The sequence below is a fragment of the Nestor notabilis genome, unplaced genomic scaffold (genome assembly GCF_000696875.1).
Source record: "Nestor notabilis isolate BGI_N333 unplaced genomic scaffold, ASM69687v1 scaffold7972, whole genome shotgun sequence".
NCBI classification, from domain to species: Eukaryota; Metazoa; Chordata; class Aves; order Psittaciformes; family Psittacidae; genus Nestor; species Nestor notabilis.
The window spans coordinates 1-25,823 of record NW_009918685.1 but is presented as its reverse complement, the minus strand read 5'-3'; the positions used below and the strand labels follow the sequence as shown (position 1 = coordinate 25,823).

At 46.4% G+C, this 25,823-nt stretch overlaps 1 protein-coding gene across 1 annotated transcript in view; it reads right to left on the bottom strand.

Annotated features, from left to right (window-relative positions):
• The window catches only part of LOC104401451 (collagen alpha-3(IX) chain-like), a 33,774-nt gene extending 11,068 nt beyond the window's left edge, over positions 1 to 22,706 (bottom strand). Inside the window, 23 exon segments of the mRNA XM_010009847.1 lie at positions 2,085 to 2,138; positions 2,555 to 2,608; positions 3,619 to 3,663; positions 4,215 to 4,268; positions 4,814 to 4,867; positions 5,157 to 5,210; positions 5,589 to 5,642; positions 6,712 to 6,765; positions 7,473 to 7,526; positions 8,024 to 8,077; positions 8,555 to 8,608; positions 10,069 to 10,088; positions 10,091 to 10,115; positions 11,474 to 11,515; positions 11,623 to 11,676; positions 12,058 to 12,111; positions 12,629 to 12,652; positions 13,246 to 13,281; positions 16,372 to 16,425; positions 16,516 to 16,587; positions 17,192 to 17,227; positions 21,315 to 21,383; positions 22,607 to 22,706. Coding sequence (XP_010008149.1) covers positions 2,085 to 2,138; positions 2,555 to 2,608; positions 3,619 to 3,663; positions 4,215 to 4,268; positions 4,814 to 4,867; positions 5,157 to 5,210; positions 5,589 to 5,642; positions 6,712 to 6,765; positions 7,473 to 7,526; positions 8,024 to 8,077; positions 8,555 to 8,608; positions 10,069 to 10,088; positions 10,091 to 10,115; positions 11,474 to 11,515; positions 11,623 to 11,676; positions 12,058 to 12,111; positions 12,629 to 12,652; positions 13,246 to 13,281; positions 16,372 to 16,425; positions 16,516 to 16,587; positions 17,192 to 17,227; positions 21,315 to 21,383; positions 22,607 to 22,672 — 1,137 coding nt within the window. The 5' untranslated portion in view covers positions 22,673 to 22,706.
• Between the last annotated feature and the right edge of the window lie 3,117 nt (positions 22,707 to 25,823).

Genomic DNA, 25,823 nt, shown 5'->3' with positions numbered 1-25,823 from the left:
GCTGTCAGGGCAGGTGCTTTTAAGAGCCTGGCTCACCAGCCAGAACATGAATGTTACCATTAGGAGTCTCTATTGCTTTCTACAGGGAAAAAAATCACATACACAGTGAAGATCCTGGGTGAAAAACCCCTAAGTTATTTAGACATCTAAATCCCATCTGTAAAGTGGCTTCTGGAATTAGATGCCTTTGGCAAGCTCCTGTCACAAGGTGGGTGTCACAGCTTTGTCTCCTTTCTCAGCTGCCCCTGCTGAGTGCAGTGTGAAGGGGCATAAATGAACTTCAAACTGGCCATCCCAGGCAGCAGGGACTGCTCCAAACAGCCAAGAAACCAGTTGATTGCAGTGGGTATGTGTTAAATAGAATCTGTGGTTTTCCCTTTTTTTCCCCTCTACAAACTCTCTCTGGTATCTGAACATAATTTCTCCTGGTCATCCCAAAGAGGAAACCCTTGTGTGATGTGTGACCCAGTACATGATCTAAACCAGTTGCCCTTATCTAGGGTCTGCCTGGAGGAAAGAGCCAATCTACTGCAACAAAGCAGCGTCGTCTCCAAAAGGAAACCAGAACTGCTCAGGCATATTTGTGGTTTCTGTTTCCACTTGTTTTCTGCCTGTAATTCAGTCATGAACGTGTGAGACATATAAATACAGGCAGGAAAAATTGCATTAAACTGCATCAAAACTGACTCTGCTGGTGCCTTTAGAAGTGGTGGGAGCTGGTGGAGTCAACAGCCTCTGAATGGGAAGAAAGCCTTGGCGCTGTGCTAAATAAAGGCCAACCAGACTTAACATGAGACAAACCCTGTAACTCTCAGAATAGCCCAGGCTTAACTATATTTCATATGAATTAGGACTCTAATAATGCAAATCAGAAATTAGAAACCCAGGTTACAAGCAAACACGGGTTCAGCTGCTATTGCACCCCCATCAGAAGTCCACCCCAACGCAATTAGCTGGACTGCATTTGACTTTTGGCCATAACGCTACGATACCTTTTGTGGGGTCAGCTATTCTGATGAGAAACTGCAGACATAAAAGCAAACACTATGAATTCAGTTGATTTCTAAGGCTGGTTTCCCTCTCCTTGGAAGTTTAAAGAGCAGCTGCTCTCAAACAATAAATCATCACACAGTTCAATTTCTCCTAAGTGGCACACACCAGAAATCATGTCAGCAGGCTTCTGGGTTTCAAAATGAGATTAAAAGGGGGGGAAAAAGCAAAGAAAAAAGCCCAACAAACCCACTGGAAGGTCAGGTCCAACCACAACAGCAGCACTAGATGGAGAGTGACAAAATAAAAGGTATCCAAGCATTTTGAGTAGTTGAATCAGGCTTTTATCATCCTGCCATCATTCATTGCCATCTCTGCTAGTCAGCAGGACACAACAGGCAGCCACGCAGTTACTTTCAGGTTTGCACTGCAATCCCAGTGTATTTCTCAGGCTCTGAGATGATGCAGGGGATACAAGGAAAGCAGGAACAAGATGTTCCACTGAGGACCTCAGGGGGTTCTAACCCAGAAGCTTCAAAGAGTCATCAGTTCAGAGTAGACGTGTGTAAAGGGGGTTGCTTCTGAGGGGCTCGTACCAACCAGACTAACTTCTCAAGCCCTGTCATTCATCATGGTGACATACAGGCTTCCCAGCCTTGTTGCTTGTATGGCTTTGGGTTTTGCAGGGAACTTCTGCTCCAAGGAAAGCGATACAGGAAAGGGAAGGATTTCATGTTCCACGTGCTGGCGCAGTGTACCTTGCAATAGCTGACCAGGAGTTTTGCTTCCCTGATGCTCTGCATTCAGCACAAGCTGAACGTTGTTCTTACTGTCTGATTGCTGACTGTCCAGTCTCTCCTGTCTGCCTGTAGCAGCTCCACAAACCTCTCGGACAACTGCAGCTTTCTTTGCCAACAAAATGGGAGGAATCTCTTTGCATCTGTATTGAGCTGCCAGTGAGAGCAGGATCTGACCCTCTTTGCAGGAGTAACTCCTCTGCTGCCAAACCTCCCTAGGTACAACACTGCGAGAATGTGGCCTTTTACTTTAGCTCTTTTGGTGTCTGTCTGATCTACAAGCAGGGCTGTACTTACAGTTGCTCCTCGGGGGCCCGGCAGACCTCTCTCACCAGGAATACCAACATCGCCCTGACAATAACACCAAAGTCAGTTGTGCCATTGGGAAGCCACGAATCCACCCTTCCCAACCCACTGCAGAGCCAGAACGTAATCCCAAATCCCAGGTTACTTCAACCCCAAACCTCCTGCCCCACTGGGTCACGCTGCCCCCCTCTTGGTGGGCTTTGATCTCTGCTGCAGCACAATATCTGTGCATGGAGGTGTCCTCCCATCCGATCTGCATCACTGGGGAGCTCCACATCAGCACGGGGCTGCCTGGGAGTGCTCATCACTGTGACTTGCACGGATTGCAGGCAGCACAGCACCTATTGCGTTACTGAAAGCTTTATCTGTGCAGGGAGCAGCACACAAGGTCCAGCTCTGCAGTTTGGTTTCAAACACGCCCAGCACTGCTCATGATAAGTGTGAATGATGGGGATACATACAGGGATGCCTGGCTCTCCAGAGGGACCTGCCTCTCCCATCTCTCCAGGACTGCCCTGCAGGGGAGGAAGCAAACACTCAGTTAGGGCACAACTTCAGAGAGTCACCTCTGCCCTAATGCAGAGCAACAAACAGAGGAGGGAGTTAAAACGTGGAGCAGGGAATAAAAACAGCTTTAAGCTTTTACAGCTTTAAGACCAAGAAGATAAAACTCTCAGCAACAGACATTTAAAGAACTGTGCATCCTGTCCTGGGGCCAGGGAGGGCTGCCAGCCCCAGGGCACTGCCACCACGGCTCGTTCACACCGAGTGGACCAATGATACAGGGATGCTCTTTTGGGGGCACGCTCGGGACACCCCACTTCGTTCATTCCCGCATCACCTATAAAGGCTGCAAGGTGAAACTCCTTCTTGCAGTGTGCTCTCGTGGATGAGGATTAGGAAGAATAATGGTGCAGAAGGAGAAATTCAGAGAGGAAGGGGCTCTGTGGAAGCTTTTCTCACACCGAGTGGACCAATGATACAGGGATGCTCTTTTGGGGGCACGCTCGGGACACCCCACTTCGTTCATTCCCGCATCACCTATAAAGGCTGCAAGGTGAAACTCCTTCTTGCAGTGTGCTCTCGTGGATGAGGATTAGGAAGAATAATGGTGCAGAAGGAGAAATTCAGAGAGGAAGGGGCTCTGTGGAAGCTTTTCTCCTGAGGTAGGAGGAAAGCCCTACACAGGCAAGATGGCTCCTGCTTGCAGGCACTCAGCCTTTTGGTTCCCAAAGGCAAAGCCTTGACAAAAGGGTGAATGCTTCCTTCTGAAGGCTACTAAACCACTGACGACTCTCCTGTGTATCTGCTGTGTCTTTGCTGAAAGAGCTGCTGTCTCAGCAAAAGCAAGAACATCTTTGTACCTAAAGCCTGGTCCTGGCTGCCAGGAGAGCTCAGCCCACATCTCTCTGGGGTAAGTCCTCTCATAGTCTAGCTGTGAGCACCAATCCCTCAAAGTGAGAAGCCTTGCAGTGACAAGTTTAGTAGCTTCCCCACCAGAACCCATCATTAGACATTCACTTACTGGTTCACCCTTTGAGCCTTTAATACCTGCTCTTCCAGGCAGTCCCTGAAAGGGGGAAAAGAAATCAATGTCAGAAGAAATAAGAGTTATTAAATTAGTTATTCTGGTCTGATCTGACACACAAGGAGCAGCATTTGCTTGAAGCAAGGGAGGATTTACATTGCCTCAGCTTTCACCATGAAAACGATGGCTCTTATTTCTCTCTCGTTCACTGCCCTAGCAACTCTACAAGCACTAATCCTTGACAGATAAAGAGGAGGAATATACAAATAGAGCAACAGCAGCCACATTTTGCACAGCAGAAACCTCTCCACAGGGGTGTTCAGAATATTCTGTAAGACAGGAAGAAAGGGAGAAAGGGACACTTTACCTTTATGTAAATAGGTGGAAAACCAAAGAGATGAAACATTTTGCCAATGAACACTAGTAAGTCAGGGACGAAGCGGAGGACACTGTATCCCAGATCTTACCTCCCTGCATAAGGCATGTGGTCACTGGGATGTGAAAGAGAAAACCCCTCTCAAATTTAACGTCAGACCAACCCAAAGCAGCCAAAGGCTTCACCCAGAAGTGACAGGTCCTGCTGCCATACTCACAGGGAGTCCATTTGGTCCCTTCTCTCCAGGAGCACCCATGCGAGCTGCATCACCCTGTGGATACCGAGAGGTTAGAGGGACCTTTGGCACCAGACAATGGTCTGAGGGGCGTAGGAGACACGTTCCTAAGGAGGCATTTGCAGTCCTATCCCTCCCCACATGTGCAGGACCAAGAGCACATCGTGTCTACAGGAGGTGGGCACCCATGGGCACAGGGTGCAGCACACGGCCCATGCTCCTGTGGCACCACTGTTTAAAATCCAGGGCTGGATCTGACAGCACTTTGTCTACAGGCAATTAAAATAAACAGATGTCTCTGTCAACAGCTCTGAAAAGGCATCTCTGAAGGCCTAGAGTCAGCCAGTAGGAACCACTAAGTACAGGGACACGGTTGTGTTTAAGTCATCTCTGCATGGCCCATATGGGCATCTTTGGGATTAATTAACGGAAGCAACTTCATTCTTCTTCACTAGTTACACTACTGGAAAACTCTGTAGAAGCAAAAGCTTTCCAGCCACAGTCCTGACAAGCATCAGGAGCTTTGCCACACACATGGGATGGAAATCTTCCCTGCAGTGGTTAAGTAGGACTTTACAAACCTTCTCACCATCGAGTCCGGGAGCCCCATCCCGTCCATCCTTGCCAGGCATGCCCTGCAACCACACACAACCACGTTAAGGTTATAAGGAGACTCTGTGGTTTGCAAAATACACTCACATCAAAGAACCTTTTGGCAGTGGGTCCAGCTCCAGTTGTACTGGGAGACTTTAACAGCAGCACAACTAGGGTTTAGTCCAACTGGGGTTAACACTGGAGGTTACAGAGACCCAGCGAGGAGAAGTTTGATAGCAAAGACTAAGATGCAAGTCTTTCCTATCGTGTTTTATCTCATCATAGCAAGCAGGACAGTAGTGAGACTTGCATCCTATTTAATTGACTTACAGGTTCTCCTATGAGTCCACGAGCCCCTGGGTTTCCTTTCGGTCCAGGTCTACCCTAGAAATCAACAACAAATCTTGTGTTATCCAGGACGTAACCCTGAGCAACAATCAGTCCACAGAGATAATACTCAAACTCTGCAGGGACATTTCATTGGCTCCTATCCTGTTCAGGAAGGCACAACAGAAAACTGGCCCAATGCTGGCTGGAACTCTTGCTCATTTCAAGAGATGGAGATGTAAGATCTGACCCCTGTGCTCTGGGCTGTAAGCAGCACTTAGGCATCTTTAATGGGATTTAAGCATCCCAGTTTTGAGAAGGATACTTTCATCCCATTTGAATCTAGGTGAGGACAAGCCATAATAAAGCCCTGAAACAGACACCTTCGAATGTCACATCCCAAATCTGCACAGACGGGTGTTTTACTGCACTTACAGTATCTCCTTTGGGCCCCCTGAATCCTTGAGGTCCTTTGTTTCCTTGCTCTCCCTGTGACAAAGGAGGAAAAGCCATTAAGCACCTTCAGCACACAGTGACAGTGGTGAAATGATGAAGGCTTTTGTGCTGTTTGCTGGTGTTAGCAGGGGTGTGAGCGTTCACATTCCCTGAGGAGCTCGGCTCCACGTCCCCAGTTGCACTCTGTAATTCCTGACACACAGATGAACTGCAGCAGGGACTTTGCCAACAATCCCTCGGAGCAGAGACCATCATTTAATGAAGTTGTTTCTTTAACCAGAAGCAGAGTGGGAGAAAAGCTTTAACATCATCTGTCTAGATCCCACTTGGCGTCATGGAACATTGAGTGGACAGCAAGTACCTCGTGTTATTTTAGTCCAGATTAATGTCTTCTATAATTGCAAAGACCTGGCAGGCATCCCCAGAGGTGCTACTGCCTCAGGGTCCATGCAGACTGCGATGGGTTGGCTGGTGCAGGCATCTTATAATGCCATATACATCTATAAAGCAGACGTCATATTACCCACACTAAGGAGAGCCTGGGTGGCAGGCCAGTGGGAAATGCTCTCAGAGAGGGGATAATGCTGCAGATGCAGCTCATGCCTCCTATTTGGGCACAGTATGGAGGGTACAGGAGTCTGCAGGTCAGTGTTCTACACCTCACCCCAGAGCTCTGCAAGAGGATGAGGATTGCATCTTTAATACACAACTATTTCTGCTGGTAGCTGTGGACACTTGGGAAAAGACCAGGCTCAAAGGATGTAAGCTCAGGATACTGATCCCTCCTCAAAACTCTCCTTCCCAAGAACAACATAGATGCCCTTCTCAAGCTGCTGGTGCCCAGAGAAGAGCAGTGAGGAACAGAGAGCAAGGGAAATGTGGTGAACTTGTTCTGACATGGGGTACAGCCGAGGGAAAGACAGCATCAGATGTGGGTCAGGTGAAACAGCATCACTCTAACTGGAGGGAAAAGGCAAAGGGAATGATCTGATGGGGATGGCAAGCACACTCCTGTTCACTGGCAGCAAAGAGCTTAGTGCAGGAGGAAGAAACCTGAGGCTTTGGTTGTGGAAGGCAGTGCCATAACGATGCAGATACATACAGCTTTCCCTGGAGGTCCTGGGATTCCAGGTGGCCCTCGGAAACCAATGTCACCCTGCAAAGAATAACACATCACTGAATGCTGTGGTTGGCAGAGGGTGCAGGAACACTATCCCTACCTTATACTGCAATCTAAGAGAACACAAAAGCCCTGGAAAAAACCCATATTTCTTGCTAGTCTGCAACTCTGAAATAGCAGGATTTTACTGTGGATCTCCCACCATTATCTCTGTGATACACTGATGCAATTCATGGCTTTGCTATCTTGATAACACACTTGTTCCTAAATAAATGCATGGCTTTATCCAATTTAAAGCAATTCAGCCTTTAGGCTGATGGTCAAGGGCCCATGGCAAAAGTCCAAAGCCAGGATGAGCTATAGACCGACCCTGTTCTCACTGAAGAGCCTTTTCATGTCCTGAAAACCTTTGTCCATCAATGATTCTTTGGTTTTCTCTTGTAAAGAGACAGAACAGAAAGTGAAACGTTCACAAAACACTTCCCAGGTTTTTACAAGGTTCTTCAGCACTGTCAGTCTTGCAGGGGACTGAATGCTTAAATCAGGCTGGGTCTGACGCTGTCAACCCCTCAGGTACGAAGGCTCCTCCTGCCTTTGGAAGCTGGTTGTGCTGGGGGGGTGCAGGAAAGAGCCAGCACTTTACAAGTTCCCCAGTGATAAAGACAAATAGAACCTGGACCTCGCATGAGGCAAACTGGTGGTGAGAGGAGTAGGAAATAAACTCAGAAGGTGTTTTTGCTTACTCTGTCACCAGCCGGACCCATTGGACCAGGGAGGCCTCTTAGTCCTCTTGGGCCCTAATTAAGAAAAGAGCTCAGTTAAACCCCATCACTTTTACCCATAAAATGCAGAACAGCATTCACATAACAACGCATCAACACAGAAAACGTCAAGAAACGGCGAGGAGCAGCAGAAAGCTCAGCCTCCTGATGCGCAGACAAGACAGTTTCCCCTTCACTGACGACTCTGAGCAAGCAGACACACATTCAAAGTGCCTGCCCAAGCTGACAAGCCAGCTCAGAGCTCAGCTTCAGATCCACCCAAAAGGTGCCCAGCCGATTACTGGATCAGTCATCACTTGGATGGCTCAACCGAGGTGAGATACCAAAAGCAGGACCTGAACTAAAGCTTGGTGAAAGCAGCACCATTTGTTTTTCCACCACCATTAACTTTCACATCTGTTCTGTGCAGGCAGGAGCTGTTTGTGTAACACAAGGTGATTGATGGCACCATTGAGTTTCACAGTAAGAAGGTGGCTCTTCACATGGCAAAAGGTCTGAAGAGCAGTTGTTACCTGCAGGCCAACGCTGCCGGGGATGCCTGGAGGACCCGGGGGGCCAGGGTTACCCTGGGAGAGAAAGATTAATCAGACAAGAGGTGAGACAGCATGAGCCTCACAGCACAAAGCCAGGGAGCTTCCCATCTCCTTTCTCCTTGAGCTCCCTCCCAGCCAGATTTGTGCTTCAGAATTTGCATCTCTATTACAGGCAATTTCTTCTACACGCAAGAACACTTGATCAGCCAGGAATTTACCTGAGTGATTAATGCAGGGCTTTTTCCTGAGCTCACATCCCTGCATGTGAAACAATAGGTGTTAACTTCTCCAACTGAGCTGAGCATTATGATTATTGAGAAGATAGATTTTCTTGAAGTATTAGCACACGGTCACACATGCAGAGCAATGGAAGCCAGTGCACTTCAGGCACAGTAACTTCTTGTTGTTCAGCCAATTGCCTCATTTCTCCCTGTCTTCTTCAAGAAATCACTTGTTATGCAGCTTTTAAAGAGAAAAATCCTCCCCTGTAGCCTTTAAGTTGAAGCTTACCTTCTCTCCTTCTTTTCCTACTTCACCAGGTTCTCCTTTGTGACCAGTGTGTCCCTAGAAATGAGAGCTCTGATTATTCACATTCCAGTACAGGACTGTTTCAAAATGTGAAGGTAGCTGCAAGTCCTAAATCATAGAACGGTTAGGGTTGGAAAGGACCTTAAGATCATCTAGTTCCAACCCCCCTGCCATGGGCAAGGACACCACACACTAAACTGTGTCGCCCAAGGCTCTGTCCAGCCTGGCCTTGAACACCACAAGGGTTGGAGCATCCACGCAACACGAATGACCTACTGGGGAAATAACCTATACCTGTGCTGTAGCCGTGTGAATGGAGGGCAGTTCTGGGGCTAGTTGGCCACGCACCACCCCTGTGTTTGGTATCACTGTGTCAGAATTGGTCTAGTCTCAGGAAATGCCCAGATTTGGTTTTCAAGAGTGACTTGTGGTGAGACAAGGCTACAGGTCTCTGGATTTCAATTACAGAGCAGGGACCAGAGCTTGGTTCCCACCACTTCTGAAACTGGGGCCGAGATGCTTCTGAAAACCCCATTCTGCACCTTTAACCCCCCTTTTTGCCTAAGTCACCTTTAACGTCTGCAGCATCAAGCTTGCAAAGAAATCCATGTCCCACTGAAACCGCTTCTATAAACTCAGACTCAGTTTGCTTTCCTGGCTCCCTTCCTATGAGTGTGGGAGAGCCCCAGACTAATTTCAGCCATGGCAGATGTCATTCCTCACCATGCAAGAGGTCCCAGGCATCATTTCCATCATAATTGGAAACCCACACAGGTTTTTCCCATTTCATAAGCCATGAATTTTGAATAATTCTACCCAAAAAACTGTATATTTCAAGCAACATTCATGACTCGGCTCAGAGACCAAACAGACCTGCACAGAATTCATGTGAATCATAGAGAGGACAGAGAAGGAAACGTTTAACTCCTGAATGAGGTTTCCTGAGGGTTGCAACCTAGAATTTATGAACCAGAGTCAAACAGCATAATCAGAGAGCTGGCTGGTGCTACACTGGGTATAAAATGACAGTTAAATTGTATTTAATCATGTAAGTTATGTCTTGCTTGGTTTTGCTCACCCTGTGCAGAGGGTTGAATTTCATTTGTAGGAATAAGCAGCTGTAGTTAAATCCCCCATCTAAGAAAGGCTGCAGGGGATGGAGCCACAAAACAACGTGCCTGTAAGTACAGGCAGGCACTTGAAGGATGTAAAGCCTCTTGCTGAAGGTGGAGGGAGAGCACTCACTCTTGACAGTATCGCTTTCAGCTATCGCTATGAGCATGGGAACAGCGTGCAAAGAGGGCAGGATCACATCCTTCCTCCTCCTCTTCTCTCATATTTGCCTGCTTTAGGGCTCTTCTGTTTCAGCAGCATAAATGCAGGCAAATGAGTGGCTGGTTTGGAGGTGTGGAGCTATACATTGTGTATAAAACAGCTTAATCCCAGGGGTTCATAGTGGTGTTTATTCTTGTATCTGCAGGTGGTGTTTTCCTTACCTTGAAACCTGGCATTCCTTAGGACCTGGTGGGCACAGAGCTGGGCACTGCAAGGAACAGAAACACTCTTTGGCTTATCAAATACATACAGGGGAAGCCGGTTTCATTGTTAGGGAGAGGTGGAAAAGTCATGTGGGTTTCAGCTCTAAATCCACTAAATCGAACGGACTTACAGCACCATGTAGTGACCAGCATTTCCCCATGGCAAAGGGTCCTGAACAGGTCCTCAGGCCCCCAGTAACCCACAAAAGAATGATTTATGGTCTGCTTCACTTTGAGCGGGGACTGTGACAAATTCTGAAGGCTGACAGTTGTTCACAGGCCAAAATGCTGAAGAATCACAGCTCCCCAGCGAAGCTGAATCGATACCTTGTAAATCATTAAGAACATATTTTATCCTATGCATTAATTAATTCACCCCTATGGATTTCCTTGGGACTACGCACCTAACTGACACAAGAGCAAGCATTAGAGCATATTGGAAGGGGCTATAAAAAAATAACCCCAATACCTATAAGCTGGGACCTGCAGATGTCTAGGGGTGGGTGGGAACTCCAGTTTGACTTTCTGGCTTGGGAAAAAATCAGGACATGCATGGAAATGTAACGGGGGCTCAAAAGGCAACACTCTAAAAACTTTACAAAAAGGGAATGAGATTTTCTTCTGCAGCTTTTCTTTCAGTTCTTTGGATTTTTCTTTTAACGAAAGCTCAGGCAACACCTTCTGTAGCAGAAATGTAATTTTCTGGTATGTTCCACAGGGTAACTTAAATTAAACCTGCAGAAACAGCATCGTTTTCTATTACCTTCCACGTGACTTGCCATAAGGCAGTCTAAACCGAGCTTTTTTGGGGCACACCAATTAGAAACCCAAAGATGCTGTCACAACAACAGCTGTGAAATCTGGAAATGTCACTCCCATCGTTCACGGGCTTTACAGGCCTTTCATTCCCCTGAAAGAAAGGAATCGGGACTTTCTCCTAAGGAAGGATGTCTAAACAAAGCATATGCCCAGAGGAACCTGGTGCCACCATCCATGGAAATAAACAGTGCTACACGCACAACCTTTTCTCTTGTAAAGCAGGATCAGAAGCAGAGGCATGAAAAGCTGCTGTCATTTACCAAATGCTAAAGTTGTTCTGTAAGGGAAGAACGTACGCAAAGCCTGCAGAAAAGCAAACTGGAAAGCAAAGATAAGGGAAAAATCAAACCCAGGACATCTACCTCCTCAAAAGAACATTTCAGTCCTGTAAATACAAACACAGGGATTATGTATTCTGCAATAAGGCAGCTTAGACACACATCTGCAAGTCTGAATGGTGCACATTAAATGGTCACCCAAGTATGCTAATGAAAAGTCACAGCGAGGATTAAACCAAAAGTGTATTTCCATAAGGAAAACCTACCTGAAGGTCCCCGCCGCCATCAGGAATTGCGCCGGGAAGACCCTGTGATCAAGAAATGTGGTCTTTTAAATACATCAAGACAAACACCAGTGCATATTCTGGATGCCTTGAGGGAATCTTCACACGTTTATTTGCAAGTTTCAACTTACAGGAGGTCCGGGTGGTCCGGGAGGCCCTGGGAATCCCGGCAGACCAAAAGGTCCCTAAAAAGAGTGAAAAGAGTCAGAATTCCCCTTTTTAACCATTTCAGTGAAAATACGAAGGGAGAGGAAGGCGGCTTCCAAATACCACTGCAGGTTTGTGAATGTGGGACAAGCTGTCTCCAATGGGACTAGACTGTACCTTTCTTTATGCCGAGGGTTCTATGACTGGCATGGGAACAGCAGATGCATATGGAAGTAAAGGCAGTGGTTGATCCGAGTGACCCTACATAACCTGATGCAAGGAACAGCATTGCCTGTGGGCATGCGTTGCTTCTTGTGCATCATGCTTCCACAATGGGGTAAGAGACCAGAAATGAGCCTCATTCTTCTGTGGTTGTAGCATGTTCAGTAAATGAGGATCAAATGGTAGGAGAAACTCACAGGAGGACCCCGAAATCCATTTCCACCTGGGAGCCCGCTGGGTCCTGGAGGCCCCTGTAGAACAGAGAGAAGAGCCTTTTTACCCATGGAGATCTTGCAGAGCTACCAAAGCCCAGGAGCAACCAAACAGCCTGGTTGTACTCACTGTCTAATCCCCCTGAGGAGCTCAATCCTGCACCCAGACAATCAGTTTGCCCATGCCCATCTTTCTCTGCTCCACCTTCCCACAGAGCACACTCTTATCATCACTGCACGTTGCCAGCATCTGCATCCCCTCTAACACAGGGCAGCTCTGAGATGCCCAGGAACCCCCCAAACAAAAGCTGCCCCAGAACTGGGTGCTCCCAGTGCTCACAAAGCTGCTGTGCCTTGAATCCACATCAGTGCCAGCCTCCCTGGGGTTAGGATAAGCATAAAACCCCCCTGAGGCTGCCAACCTGCAGGACTCCACATCCCTCTGTCTGCCACAGGAGAGGGACCCAAGGCCTGGGATGGGTTTGTAACAATCAGGGTATCCCATAAAGATAGTAGAATACTTTAAAACTCTCGGAAGAAGAGCCTCAATACTTACTGGAGGTCCTGGTAGTCCTTTGCCCTGGAAACAACATTTAAACCAGTGAAAGATCACTTAGAAACTGAACATACAGGAAGAAAAGCAAACATCAGAAAATGCTGCTGAATTCTTTTAAGTTTCCTTAGCACTCCCCTGTCCCCAATTATTGTAATTTGCAATCAGAGCAAAGCTGGAGTCTTGATGAATCCTTTTGTTGCCTCTAGCAATTTGTATTCCCTTTACATTGCTGTTACCTATGAGACATATCAAAGTAAAGCCATGTACAATGACATGACAGTGGGACATAGTTATGAAAACAACATTCTAGTTCATCTACTTTTCCCTTTTTCCTTTTAATTTTAAATAGACATTATCTGATGTCTAATAATTTTGATAGCATTTGATATGCTAGTCTTTATCCCAAGCTGGCTTGTTTTATAACATCTCAGAGACTAAACCCAGGTCCTGTATTAACAGAACAGGTCATATCTTCATATTTAAACACTTCAAACAATGTTTTCACTCATTCAGGCTTTGATCCCTTTGGGATACGAGGCTTCCCACCTGCTCTTGGTGATGGGTTTGATATAATATCACACACCATCTTTACATATGCAGTTGTAGGAGTTACTTACAGCAGGTCCAGGTGGCCCAGCAGGTCCCAATGCACCCTACAGGAATAAAGCAGAGTGAAAACCAGCAGGGATAAAAGAGAGACCTCTGTATGGGTGGACACCAAGGCACCCATACCCTCCTTGACATCAATCTTTGCTTGAGAGCTCCAGCAGTATCTTACAGAAACAGCACATAACTGGAGATGCTCAGCTGAATTCACAAATAGGACAGAAACTTATGGGTAATGACTCTGTCATTCCTGATGGAGCAGGAAAACATCCCAACACTACCTGTGATCCCAGGGAAGATGCTGGCCCTTTCCTACTGTTCTGCGTTCCAAAAGGGATTATAAACATTTCCCCTTGTTATGCTTAAGGAGAAAGATACAGAGGACCCAAGGCCTCATTAAGAGCAGTCTTGGGAGGAGAGGGCTGTAATCCAATAAAAATCAACTCTGCTGTGAATGTCAGCTCATTCATTCCTCCTGCTGCAGGTTACTCTGCTTTGCTTCCACTCACTTTCATCTTCAGGCTGAAGTCCTTACAACTAGTGATGGCTGTAAGGGACAAGCTGGGATTTCCTCTTGCAAAGAAAACACTGAATTCCTGACCCCTACTGACTCACACCCTAATCCTGCTCACACTGAAACCAGCTGCACAGCCCCTTTCTGCTTTGACCAACACGCCTAAAGGTTGGGAGAGCACCCAAAGTGCCAAGTGTTGGAACTTTACTCCCAGTGAATGTTCCTGGCATGGTAAAAGATCATCGAGTCCCTGAACAAGCTCAAGTGATTCCATTAAGTTCAAAGGAGAGCCTCTAATTTACACCTTGATTTTAATAACATTGTCTCACTCAACTCATTCTCCTGGTAACAATGTTCTTTGTCTTTTGATTAGAAAACAATCTCCCCATAATTTCTCACGTTAAAGTAACATACTTTATGAATACACAACTAGGGAGCACAGCAAAGACTTGATTGATTTGACATTAATAAATAAATATGAATAATTATGTTTTCCTCATCATTTATAATGTAAAGCACCAAACTTCAAACTGGCCTTTGAAAACATTCTAATGAAAGACACTCAGTAGCACCGAGGTCAGAACCCAGCTCGCTCCTGGCTATAAATAAAGGATATTTCTAATTGGAAAAACAAGTAGGTTCAATGCAATCACTCTGGAAGCAGAACCATGAGAAAAGCCAATGGATGATGGTAGCAGCAGGAGATATTTAAGATAAAACTCATTTTTGGTATGCTGCTTTCCAGTGCTCTGGCCCTGGTCAGACATGAATCACTGTTGGACTGAGGGAGTGCGGCATAAAGAGGAAAAGGAATGTTTAGCAGTAATATATAATTAAAACTCTCTTCCATGAGCCCACTTCCATATGCTGAACACCTTCGCTCTCAGACACGCCAGATAAATATGCTTACTTAGAAGGAAGTCATAGTGTTAAGCACGGATTCAACCCCACAACAGTAGGTAGACACCTGCTGATTTCAGTGATGCCTGGGAGACTGAAATATGTTCTAAAAGTCGGGGAGAAGAAAGAAAGTTGGGATAACAATAGTGTCCTTTTAGAGTGCTAAAGCTTTTAGAGGTTTTTCCTTTTTTCCAGGCTTTTATTAGACCAATTAAAACAATTTTCCAGATGGATCACTGACCTTGAAAAGCTCCCATAACTGACAACAGGTCCCAAGTTTGCTCCATGCTGACAAATTGAGTTAGGAGACATAGGAAAGCACATCACACCAGAGCACGTAATTAAGGTAACAGTGCTTGTGTGCTTCTATTAAACAGCTGAAGAGGAAGTTCTTGTGCCTAGAAATTATCTGCTCAATTACCCTGCAAACTAGGAGCTTGTGTGCTAAAGTGGGCATGGGCAAACACTACCACTGAACATAAAGCAGAGGCACAAAACCGCTCAGAATCTCCTGTGTGCAGTCCTGAGCTTTTCTGTTTTGGAAATCAGGGATCAGTTCCCAGAAGGTGCTGGATTCCTGCCACAGACTGTCAGAGCTGTCGGGATTTTGCAGCCCTGGATCTCTAGGGAGAAAGATGGGCACAAGGAAAGGTAAAGGAGATGGGGTTTAGTGCACTGCCAATGGATGGAGGCTTGGAGCTGTGACCTGCCACTCAGCTTTCCCAGGAGCCAAGCAAGCTTTGGCTTGCACATGGGAAAGGTAGAAGAACATATCAAAGATGCATGGCTCTGTCACTCATCCCTTTAACTAAATGAGACAGCTCACAGAGTTTTGAGCTTTGGGTAACTCCCTGGAGCAACAAATGGATTACTGAGATATACTGAACGTGTTAGAAAATCCAGTTTTTAACCTCTGCATGCTGTGATGTGTGTTCAGCCCATCACTGCAGCCTCGAGCTCAAGAGAGCAGTGTACCAGCTGTGGCCACAAGCCTTATCTTCCCACACCAGGAGACAAGAAAATAGCCATGCTGGGTAAGAATCTGTGCTGAATGGCTCACTAATGTTTAGTTCTTAATGTCACAAGAAGGCCTTCACAGCCCTATGATGATCTGAAGGACATCTGTAACATCTCAGGCAGTCATTTCTCTATCCCTGTGGTGCCCCTTAGCAGAGCTGTAACATGCAGGAAGCAAGGAAAAAACCTCTTATGTCTTGTTGCACTGGCTGGGGAAGTTTATGCCAAAGCAACTGATAATGTCAACCATATCGACAGCCCCAGAATTGGCAAAAGGCAGAAGTTTAAACAGTTAATACACAGTAGCAGTAATTATAAACATAACAGAGCTGTGTACTCAGACTGCAAATAAAGGCCAAAATAGCTTCACTCTGATAAACTTCACCATTAAGTCTAGTGACTGCTTCAAGGAACTTTTTAGACACTCGACATACCACCAGAGCTGTTCTGCACTGCTACTCCCACCGCTGATGCTACCCAGGCCCGTTCAAAGCCACGTGAAAGAAAGATGGATTTCATGCCCTACCTAATGAAAAGCCACCTGGGGCTTTATTTCAAGGGTCCAAGTATTCTGCAAGGGTTGATGATAAATAAAGCGTTGTAATCCACACTTGAATGTCACCAATTTACTAAGGGATGAGAAATCATCAACGCAATCAGTGATAACGTTCATTTAAAGGGACTTAAGATCTAACGTGCTACTCACACGGTCTCCTGGAGGCCCATTTGGGCCAGGTGGGCCATCGTTTCCTGTTAAACCCTGAAACAGCACAAAGACAGCTGATGAGGCACTTTGGGAAAACACCCATGCCTATATGAGATACTTAAGAGAAGATGACAAAATACTCACGTCCACCCCAGGAAGACCAGGCAATCCGGCTTCACCAGCTGCTCCAGGCTTCCCTGGTGCACCTTTTGGCCCCTAAATCAGATAAAGATGTGATTATGAGGACTATTTTTACCATAGTAACAAGAGAGACGTGGTGTGCGTTGATACAGGCTACAACGTGGAAGTTCATTTGTTGATGTGTTAATCCCAAACCATGCGACATGGAACAACACCTACAGAGAGATGAAACTTGCCATGAATCTAAGTCCTAAATTCACTTCAGTGCTTTGGCTCAGTTCCACATACCCATAAGCTGTTCCTAGCAGAGGGGTAGAAAGGGATGGGGCAAGCGGCCCAAGGCAAATTGCTGTGGTACATAGTAGAGTGCTGAGCAGCCCTTGGCAGGCTGAGGAGCTGAAGCAGACTCAGACCAATGCCAAAAACAACTGCACGTATGCAGCTTGGTGCCAGTTTCATTGCACTGGTGACAGATGAGCTTTATTTCTTGGCTATCCTCTGCTAGCAAAGCAGCAGGAGAATGTGTTTGTCCCCAGGACCAGTGCTGAGCATCTCCACTTCTGTGTATCCCTTAAGGAAATGCTGCTGCAGATCAAGAGGAAGGTGAGCCAGTGTTAGCTCCTGCACTGTGTCCCTTCCCAAAGCATGAGCAAATCAGTGTCAACCAGAGAATACTTACTGCTGGGCCTGGCAAACCAGGAGGGCCTGGCTCTCCCTAAATGAAAGGAGAAAGACAACAGTATTAGTGCTAAACCTATTTCTGTTGGCTTTTTGCCACAATGGTGTTTCTAACTGTCAGCACCCAAGTCCCCTTCATGCCCACTCCAAGATTTACCATACTCAGTCTCATGAAGCTGATGCTCTAAATTCTGCTGCCCTCTCAAGCAGGATGAATTTAAGGGCTGGAACTAGATGATCTTGAAGGTCCCTTCCGACCCAAACCATTCTATGATTCTATGAACATGGATAAGCCTTTTCCATATCCATGATAGTAGATCTGGTGAAACCCACATCCTCAGCCTCCCAGAGAGAAACAGTGCTTCCAAATGGTGCCCATCACCTCCAACTTTTCCCAAGTATGTGCACTTGGTCTTGTCTGCAAGTGGGGTAGAGAGGAAGCTGGGTGTCTAGCAAGGCTTTCAAACATCTTCCTGATGAAACAGGGGAATACAACGATAAGCTCCAGGTATCCAGGACACAGCATGAAACTGTGGCACTTACAGGAGTTCATGACTATCAGAAAGTGAAGCTTGGTTTCCCATCTCATCCTGTAGTCCCAGTTCCCAATGTCTGGATGGTCCCCTCCTCTCCTGGCTTTAGAATTGCATTAAATACTGTGAGAGGCTCAGGTATGGTGGGTGAGCAGAGGGGACGGGGCACGTGGATACCCTGGAAGAAAATCTGCATGGAAAAAGGGTGGTTATTAACAGAAATAACACCCTCCCCACCGTGGGGCTGATAATTAGGAGTCAGATGGCAGTTAGCAAAGTTGTGGAATTTATAGCCTGTTTCTATATTTACTGTGTCAGCAACTGTGAAGTCTGTGGGCAAATCTCTCAAGACTGGCTGCTTTGATTTGCTCAGGCGAGGATTTGTGTGCTGCATTGGTGACTGATCAACACACAGACCAGAGGGCCATTGAACAGAGGGATCTTTATGCTCTCTCTTGCTGAAGCAACTCCCTTGCCCACCGATTTTTCCGTAAATAGTTATCATTATCATAGATGGGGAAGGCCCCCTGCCAAGTAAATGAAAGGAGCAATTCTTTTGCAATGAAGGGTTTGAAAAGGCAGCTAGAAATGGCAGCAGAGGTGGTTTACTCCCTCCTCCATCACCTGAGATTGCCAGCCCCTTGCATGTTTTCTTGCCTGTGTGATGGCAATCTATGCAGTAAGGGCACAGCATCAGCAAAGGCTGTTTGGGACCATCTTAAACCTTGACCCTGCCATCGTGGACCCCTGTGGGTCTCTGCAGGAGCACCACAACTTCAGTTAGCTGAATCAAAAGCCTAATCAGTGTTTATATCCCTAATGCCAGATCACTGGGAATTAGAGGCAAAGGCTGTCAGCAAGAGGAAATGCTCTCCTGGTGCTAGGCGAGAGGGAGGGAGGGTTACTCTTTCCTCAGCAAGTCAAGCCAGGAGACGGGGAGCAGGGAATAAAAACTCAACTTGATTTTTGCAAAGTGACAATTGCTCATTAGCAATTTGGGGAATTACATGCCCAGAAATAATTCACAGGAACTTGTAGCCAATTCTTTCGCTCACAACATGCTGCTTCTATTCTTGGGAGGGAGAGATGCTGCTTGTTAGCGAGTATGAAACGTGAAGCGTGTTAAAGGCTGTAATTATAAAGCAGTTCAGAGGGACTTCACGTTGCAAACTCCACTTTTGTTTCTGAGGGAAGGCAGGAATAAAAGCAGGAGCTTCTAGAAATTGTGCTTATGGGGTTCATCCAGGGTTTGTTTGGAGATATCCTGAATAAGTCAGCTGTATGTTATGCACCACTCACTGCTTGCAGCCGATGGTAAGGGAGTGTTGAACACCTCAGCAGTGCTCATCCAACTCGGAGACCATTCAGCAGCTCTTCCCACACAGCATTCATCCAAAGCCATCTGTGAAGATGATCCAGCTGGTGGCTCACAATGTTCAGGGAACTTGCAGAGATATAGTCCAGAAAAGTTCTGACTGTGCTTTAGAAAAAGTCTCATCATTAAAGAAATCAAATAATGGTTTCATTCTTTGCGCTGGTGGAATTGATGCTTCTGTTGGGCTCCACATGATCCTCTCCATGCAGCACTATGAAGATGCAGAGCAGTGCTGGATTTTCTATGCCATGATTTTGGAGGGTACTGCAAGTATGTGACTGTGCTCGAGACAAGCCACAGCCCTGGGTCTCTTCTCCTGTGCAATTCCTTAAAGGACTCAGTGTCCTCTTGAGTAGCAGAAACCATCCCAGAGCCTCTCCCTGACCAGCCGGACCACCTCATATGAACAGAGCACCTGAGAACCTATATCCATAGGAGATCAGGTCTGTTCAAATGAAAGACTGATCCTGCACAGCATAAACCCCAGGCTCAAGCTGGGACTAAAAGACTCAGCACCTTAAATATTTCACTCAGCCGTTTGATGTATTAGGACTAAAGTTCTTCATGTTAATTAGACGTTGTTATTTGGTCCTGCCCCACAGGGAGCTTCCGAAGCTTCTGGCAGAGGATAAAAGGGAGCAGGTTCACATGATCAACATCTCTCCAGGCTCCTGTTTCCAAAAGCAATCAGGAGTGATGCTGGTGCCGTTCCAGAATTGAGGTGTAAAAGATCCTGCAGACAACAGGAACTGAACAACACAGTTACAGGGACCTGTTTCTTTCCCATTACCTATACACAGAAGCTGTACAGCCCTTGACATCTGGAGGGCTTGGTCCCTCCTAAATCCTTCTTTTTCACTCTGTACAGAACCACAGCCAGCCTTCCCCAGAGCCCGCTGGCTATGCTGATGTCCTGCTGCAGCGACTCCAGAGGCTCACTGCTCCTGGTGCGAACTCCTCTGCCCTCTTCCATGGTGTCCCTTAAGCCTTTCATCACACCATGAAAAGCAGCGCAGAGAAACCATCAAGGACCAGCTCTGAACTTTCCATGCTACAAAACCAGAGTGAGATTTTCAGAACAGCCTGTTACTCAGAAGGACGCTTCACAGGGACTAGTTGCAATCAATGAGGTTCTCTCTTCAGCCTTGCTCACAGAGCCACTGTGAAAGCTCACCACTGCAGACAAAAAAGCTCCTTGTTCACCATATGCCAGGGAACTCACACAGCTTTTTTTACCTTCTTATCCAAAAGAAAATGACCTGCATGGAATGAACAGATTTTTTTCAAGGCTGCTTAAAGGCCCAATTCCAATAAACTTCCTTCAGACAAGCTTTAAAAAACCTGCCCTATTCCATAGGCAGCTTAGAGACACAAGCACTACTCAAACTGAGTATTGAAGCAGGAATCTGGCCTTTTGCATTTGATGTGGTCTTGTTGAAGGTCCATCTGATACTCTTTTTATCCCCTGCCAGCTACAGGACACGACTCATTCCTTATCCAACAGATGCACAGAAAAAAATCTTTCATTTCTATGGAAACATCAATTAAATGTAACAGGACAAGCTTTTCTCCTCCAGTAAGTGCTGTGGTATGTAGCTTCTACCTCTGCAGGGGGTGTATGAACAAGGAACTGCTGCTGAAATTAAGGTTGCCTGTTTCAGTTGCCTTTGGTGCCACTACAGGCAACTCATGCCTAGCAACACACGAGCCAGCTTCTGACCTCTCACACGCCAATGTAAACTAGGGATAACTGTACTGACAATGCTGAAATAACCCAAATACTAGTAAAGGCAGTGTCCAGTGCTACAAATTTGAGTTTCTTGGAGCCTCTCTAGAAATGTGGATGCTCTGAAGTGTCACATAAACCTCCCCTGAGCTACAGAACAGTAACTCCAACAAACGTACCCATGCACTCAACCTTATGTGTTATTCCCCTTCCTCCCCAGACACCAATAGAGAAATATTCCACTTTGCAACCAGGGTCACAAATCCCTGTGTATTCATTAGCTTTGCCCTGAACTGTCTCTTGAGACAGGGGATTGATCCTGCAAAGAACCTGATGCCACTCAGCACCTCCACCCTCTGTGCTGACTCTTGTGAGGAGGCTGCTTCTCCAGGTCCATCCACTTCTGGCCCAAAGGCTGGGGCTCTGGAGAACAGGAGCAGCTTCTTTGCTTCACTCCTCCCCTTCCCTCCCTCTGCCATACATCACTCACATCTATGCCATCCTTCCCAGATGGTCCAGGGGGTCCTCGTGGTCCAGGAGGGCCTTGTGGTCCTACTCTCTGAAAGGATTGGGGGGAAGAGAGGGAGAAGAGTTTATTTTCACATCAGAAATGGGCTAAATCAGAAAGCAATGGCTAAATCCTGCAGCTGAACCCTAAACCTGCACTAACCCCCCATCCCTCAGGGCTCATCACGAAACAGGGTGGACTTGGAGGACCTCAGGTCAGGTGTAAGGCTCTTTAGGAAAACCCTTTGAGGACATCCTCAGGGCTCCCCACTCATTTAACTGGTGGCTTATCCTGGGAATGGGTTTGGTTTCATAGGAAATTCTCACTGCCTACAAGCATGGTTCATTTGTGGCAGAGGAAGAAATGCAAAGCCCATGGAAAACAGGTGCCAAGTGCATGACATTAAAAACTAATTTACAGCCTCAGTCTGATGGGGTGATGGAAGAGCTGGGCAGCCACTGCTAAAAACAGGAGAAAGGGAAATGCTCCTCTCTGAGCATGATGCCATTTGAAAATCTGGGATTTTGGAGCACGTCTGAGGTGGGGGGAAGGAAAGAAAGGTCCAGTCAATGACTTCTGTATGGAGAGGGCTCCAGAGAGCAACTTGCTGTAGCTTCGGGGAACAAAGGTTTCATTGTAGAAGCAGCTCTGCTCGCAGCAGACGAGGGCAGCTCTGAATTCCCGACCCAGACTGCAAAAATTCCTCACTAACACAATGAAAAACCACACTGAGGAGTTACTTCCCCAGGCAATAATATTAATGACATACAGGGGAGTTTAATATAACTTCACATCTGAAGTGACCAAGGGTTAAATATGCTATTTTATAAGTGTAAAATTTGAAAGTCAATTGAGGGAAGGAGTAAGGAATTCTGATGCAGATGAAGACTCGGATCAGATCAGTCTCACTGGCAACCTGTACTTCACAGTGAAAGAAAACTGTGCCTCTTACATGGACAGATCTCCCCTTTCCCAAGTCTTTCTCTCTTGTAACTGCAGTCCTGAATGGGAAGATAACACTTTCACATCGAGTATAAAGCAGCACTTTCTACACACGAGAACACAATCCTTACCTACGCAGGGACAAGGGACAAACCCAGATGTGCTTGCTTGGCACTCTCTGTGTAACAGCACAAGCAACACACGTTTTTAATGAACTTTACACTCTAATAACCTGCAAATTGCCGCATTTCACCCTGCAGGTAAAACATACATGCACCACATTATCTTATGGACCTTTTTCTGGAGCATAAGCCATCAATGAGGTTTCTTACCTGAGCTGATGTTGTGGCTAATAGCTGACAGAGGAAGAGAAGCCCAAGAGAGGAGAATCCAGCCATGGTGCCCAGGCTCTGCCTCTCTCCGTTCCTCCAGGGCAGCTAAACCCTTTCTCCTCCAGGGTCCAGCAGATCCCTCCTCCTGGGTCTCAGCTTACAAAGAGACTCCTCTCCTCCAGATAAACCTGTGGCTCCAGCCCGAGGGGCAGAGCTCAGGAGCACAGGAAAGAGGGGCTGAGCTTGGAGGAGGGAGAGAGGAGGTTTAGGAAGGAGGTGGGAGCAGGAGGGGCAGCAGCAGGCAGGCAGGAAGAGCAGCTCATTCATGCCCTGCTGAGCAGCCCCAGCCTTGAGCACAGAGGGAGCCTACAGATGGGCCGGACACAGGGATGCTGCAGGAGATAGAAAGATGTTCCCTAAGTCTCATATGGACCATTTCTCAAAGCCCATCACCGCCTCTGTGCTGGACAGATGCTAAAGCAACACAAAGTGAGTTGTTCAGTGCCTGAGGCTACTCAACTTCACTAGAGAAATTAATATGCCTGTAACGAGTGCAAGATGCACTACAGAGAAATGCACTTACTGCTTTGTGAGATGGTTTATTAGCTCTGGAGGTGCATTCACATCTGATGAGGGTTTGCTTTTTTTTGCAGGGAGATGTGAAGGATGCCAATTCGAGGAAGTGATGAATCCTGAGCAGAGGACAGATGACTGCAGGTGGATACAAGGAGGAAGAAAAAAGGAGAAACAGTCTCAGAGCCACAGAAAAGAATATAAGGAAGAGTTGCCTTTGCCATCTGCAAGGAAGAAACAGGATGAGAGTTCCCAGCTGGGTGATCCCAAATGGCAATATATTCACAAAGCAGCATCTCCTGCACATAACTTCATGCTTCCCTTTACTGACAAAAGAATTGAATCCTTTGGGCTGGGAAGCAGAGAGGAACGGTGACAAGATTCATCAGGACTGAAGTGACACAGCCCATCTGGTTAGCAAGAGGAGAGCAGAGGTGGAAAAATGAAGCTTAGATGAAATACCAGGTTTCAGCTGGACATCCTCGCGCCAGGAGGTTGACACGAGCACACAGTGTGTGCCTGTCCAGCTCCACAGCAGCCAATATTAACCCTGACAGAGGGATAAAGGGCTCAGAGATTTACTAAGTTCCTACAAGATTTTGTGGAACAGGCAGCTGGGGACAGAAAGGGAGTGCGTGTGTGTGTCTGTTTTCAATGGCTTCAAAGTAAACTGCTTGTTTCATTAGACACCACAAACCCCACAGAGGACGAGCAGCGCAGTCACTACAACTTCTTTGCACAGAGCTTGCACCTCTTCCTTCACAAGGAGGACAATTATGGCAAGAGAGAAGGCAAAGAATATTGAAGTTCCAGAGCCACATGTTGCTCATGTCAAGCCACAATGAGGGTTGCTACAATAGGAGCCTCTTATGACCAGCAAGAGAAGAACCTTAGGAATACTCACTATGAAGCCCACCCAACAGAAGGACCGGTGCTCTTCTTCCACATCCCCAGGCAGAGGGAGCACAGCTGAAGGGACACAGTGACTTATAGAAACCATTACCACAAAGACATCCCTGTGCTTGTGTCCTGTGGTGGTGATGGGGTAGATGGTCATGTCCTGCCCTCAAAGGTGAAAAAACTCTAAGTGGAAACTGGTGTGCATTAAAGTCATGCTTTAATAGGTGACATTAACATAACAGACTCTGTGATACAGCTCTGAGTGCTGGAAACATCCTGTGAACTCACTGCAAACACCTACAGCCAAAATTAACCTGATCACGATAGGGAATGGTTTGGTTTGAGCGCTCCAGATCAGGGCTCACGGTGAAATCCTATTAAACACAATGACAAACCACGCATCACCCTAACAAGAGTTATGATCTATGCCCCAGCTGAGCACGTATTCACAATGAAAACTTCATTAAATAAGAAAATTACTACAAATCTGTACAAAAGCCACAATTAACAATTTATGAATCTTTTAGGAAAGAATCTTCACTCAACATCTTCAAGTATTTATATCTGTAGTTCAGTGTATTCTCATGGGCCCTGTAACTCCATCTGTTCGTAAGAAAAAGTAGTAGTGTTTTAAAAATATTAAAGCCTTTTTTCAGCATGTGTGTGACGATGAATATTAAGTGTTAAGCTTGCAGAGTTTATTCCCCCACACATGTATATGGCATGCTGGACCAGTACCTACTAGTCTGGGAAGGCAAATCACAGATCAAACTCCTTGAAAGACGAAGCTTCTTAAGAGCTGCAGCAGACAGGAAAAACATTAACATTGCCCAGGCTACTGCATCTTCCCCCTGGAAACGTGGGCAAACCTCTACCCATCTCCTTTGCAAAACAAACAGCACCTGAAAACCCCAGAACTAAAGCAAACCATCCAAGCAAACAAGTCCAGACCTTTTGGCTGTTGGAAATAGTCTCCTCTGCTTCATGAAACAGGTCCTCTGTTGTGAATCTCTAGGAGCCAAAGTGCTAAATTGTTTAATGCTCCTTCAGGCTTGGTTGAACGCTGTTTAAGTCAGGCAGAATAGCTAACAGGGAGGTCAGGAACATTAAGGCAGGCAAATAGCTGGCAAGGTCTGAAAGTAAATTCTTGAGGGCTGTAAATAAATGAAGCAGACAAGCACCCCCCCTGCAATTAAAGCTTCAATTATCTGCCCTACAGAGCCCAGTGGTTTCCAAACATGCTGCACTCCAACATGCCCTCGCTGATCATTAATGGTAAAACAATCCTGCCCTGCCTAGGAACTGGGTTAAATCTGATGCATCTGACATCAAGGCAATGGGCCTGCTGAAAAGAGAGAAATCCCCAACAGGCCACTGCAAATTAACAGCAAAGTCTGAAAAGATGCAGTGACAAATATTTGTTCTATTTTGCCAGGGAAGGAAAGGTCTTTGAGCCAACAGTGGCTATAAATGGAAAGCTTTATGCAAAGTCTGAAGGTTTTTCTCTTAGAAGCCAGTAGACAATTCATACTTGACTCCAACAAGCACTACAAAGCAGCTTCAGCAGTGATAAAGGGAACAAATTACTCAGCACTTTGCACCCTAGAGAACAGTATCTTTACACAAAGGTTAACACTGGTCAGAGACCTGTTTTGACTATGCAATTTTATCCAAGCCTAAAGTCAAATCTACTTTCTTTACAGGAAGAGAGGCAACAATACTCCTAGATGACGTGAAATACATA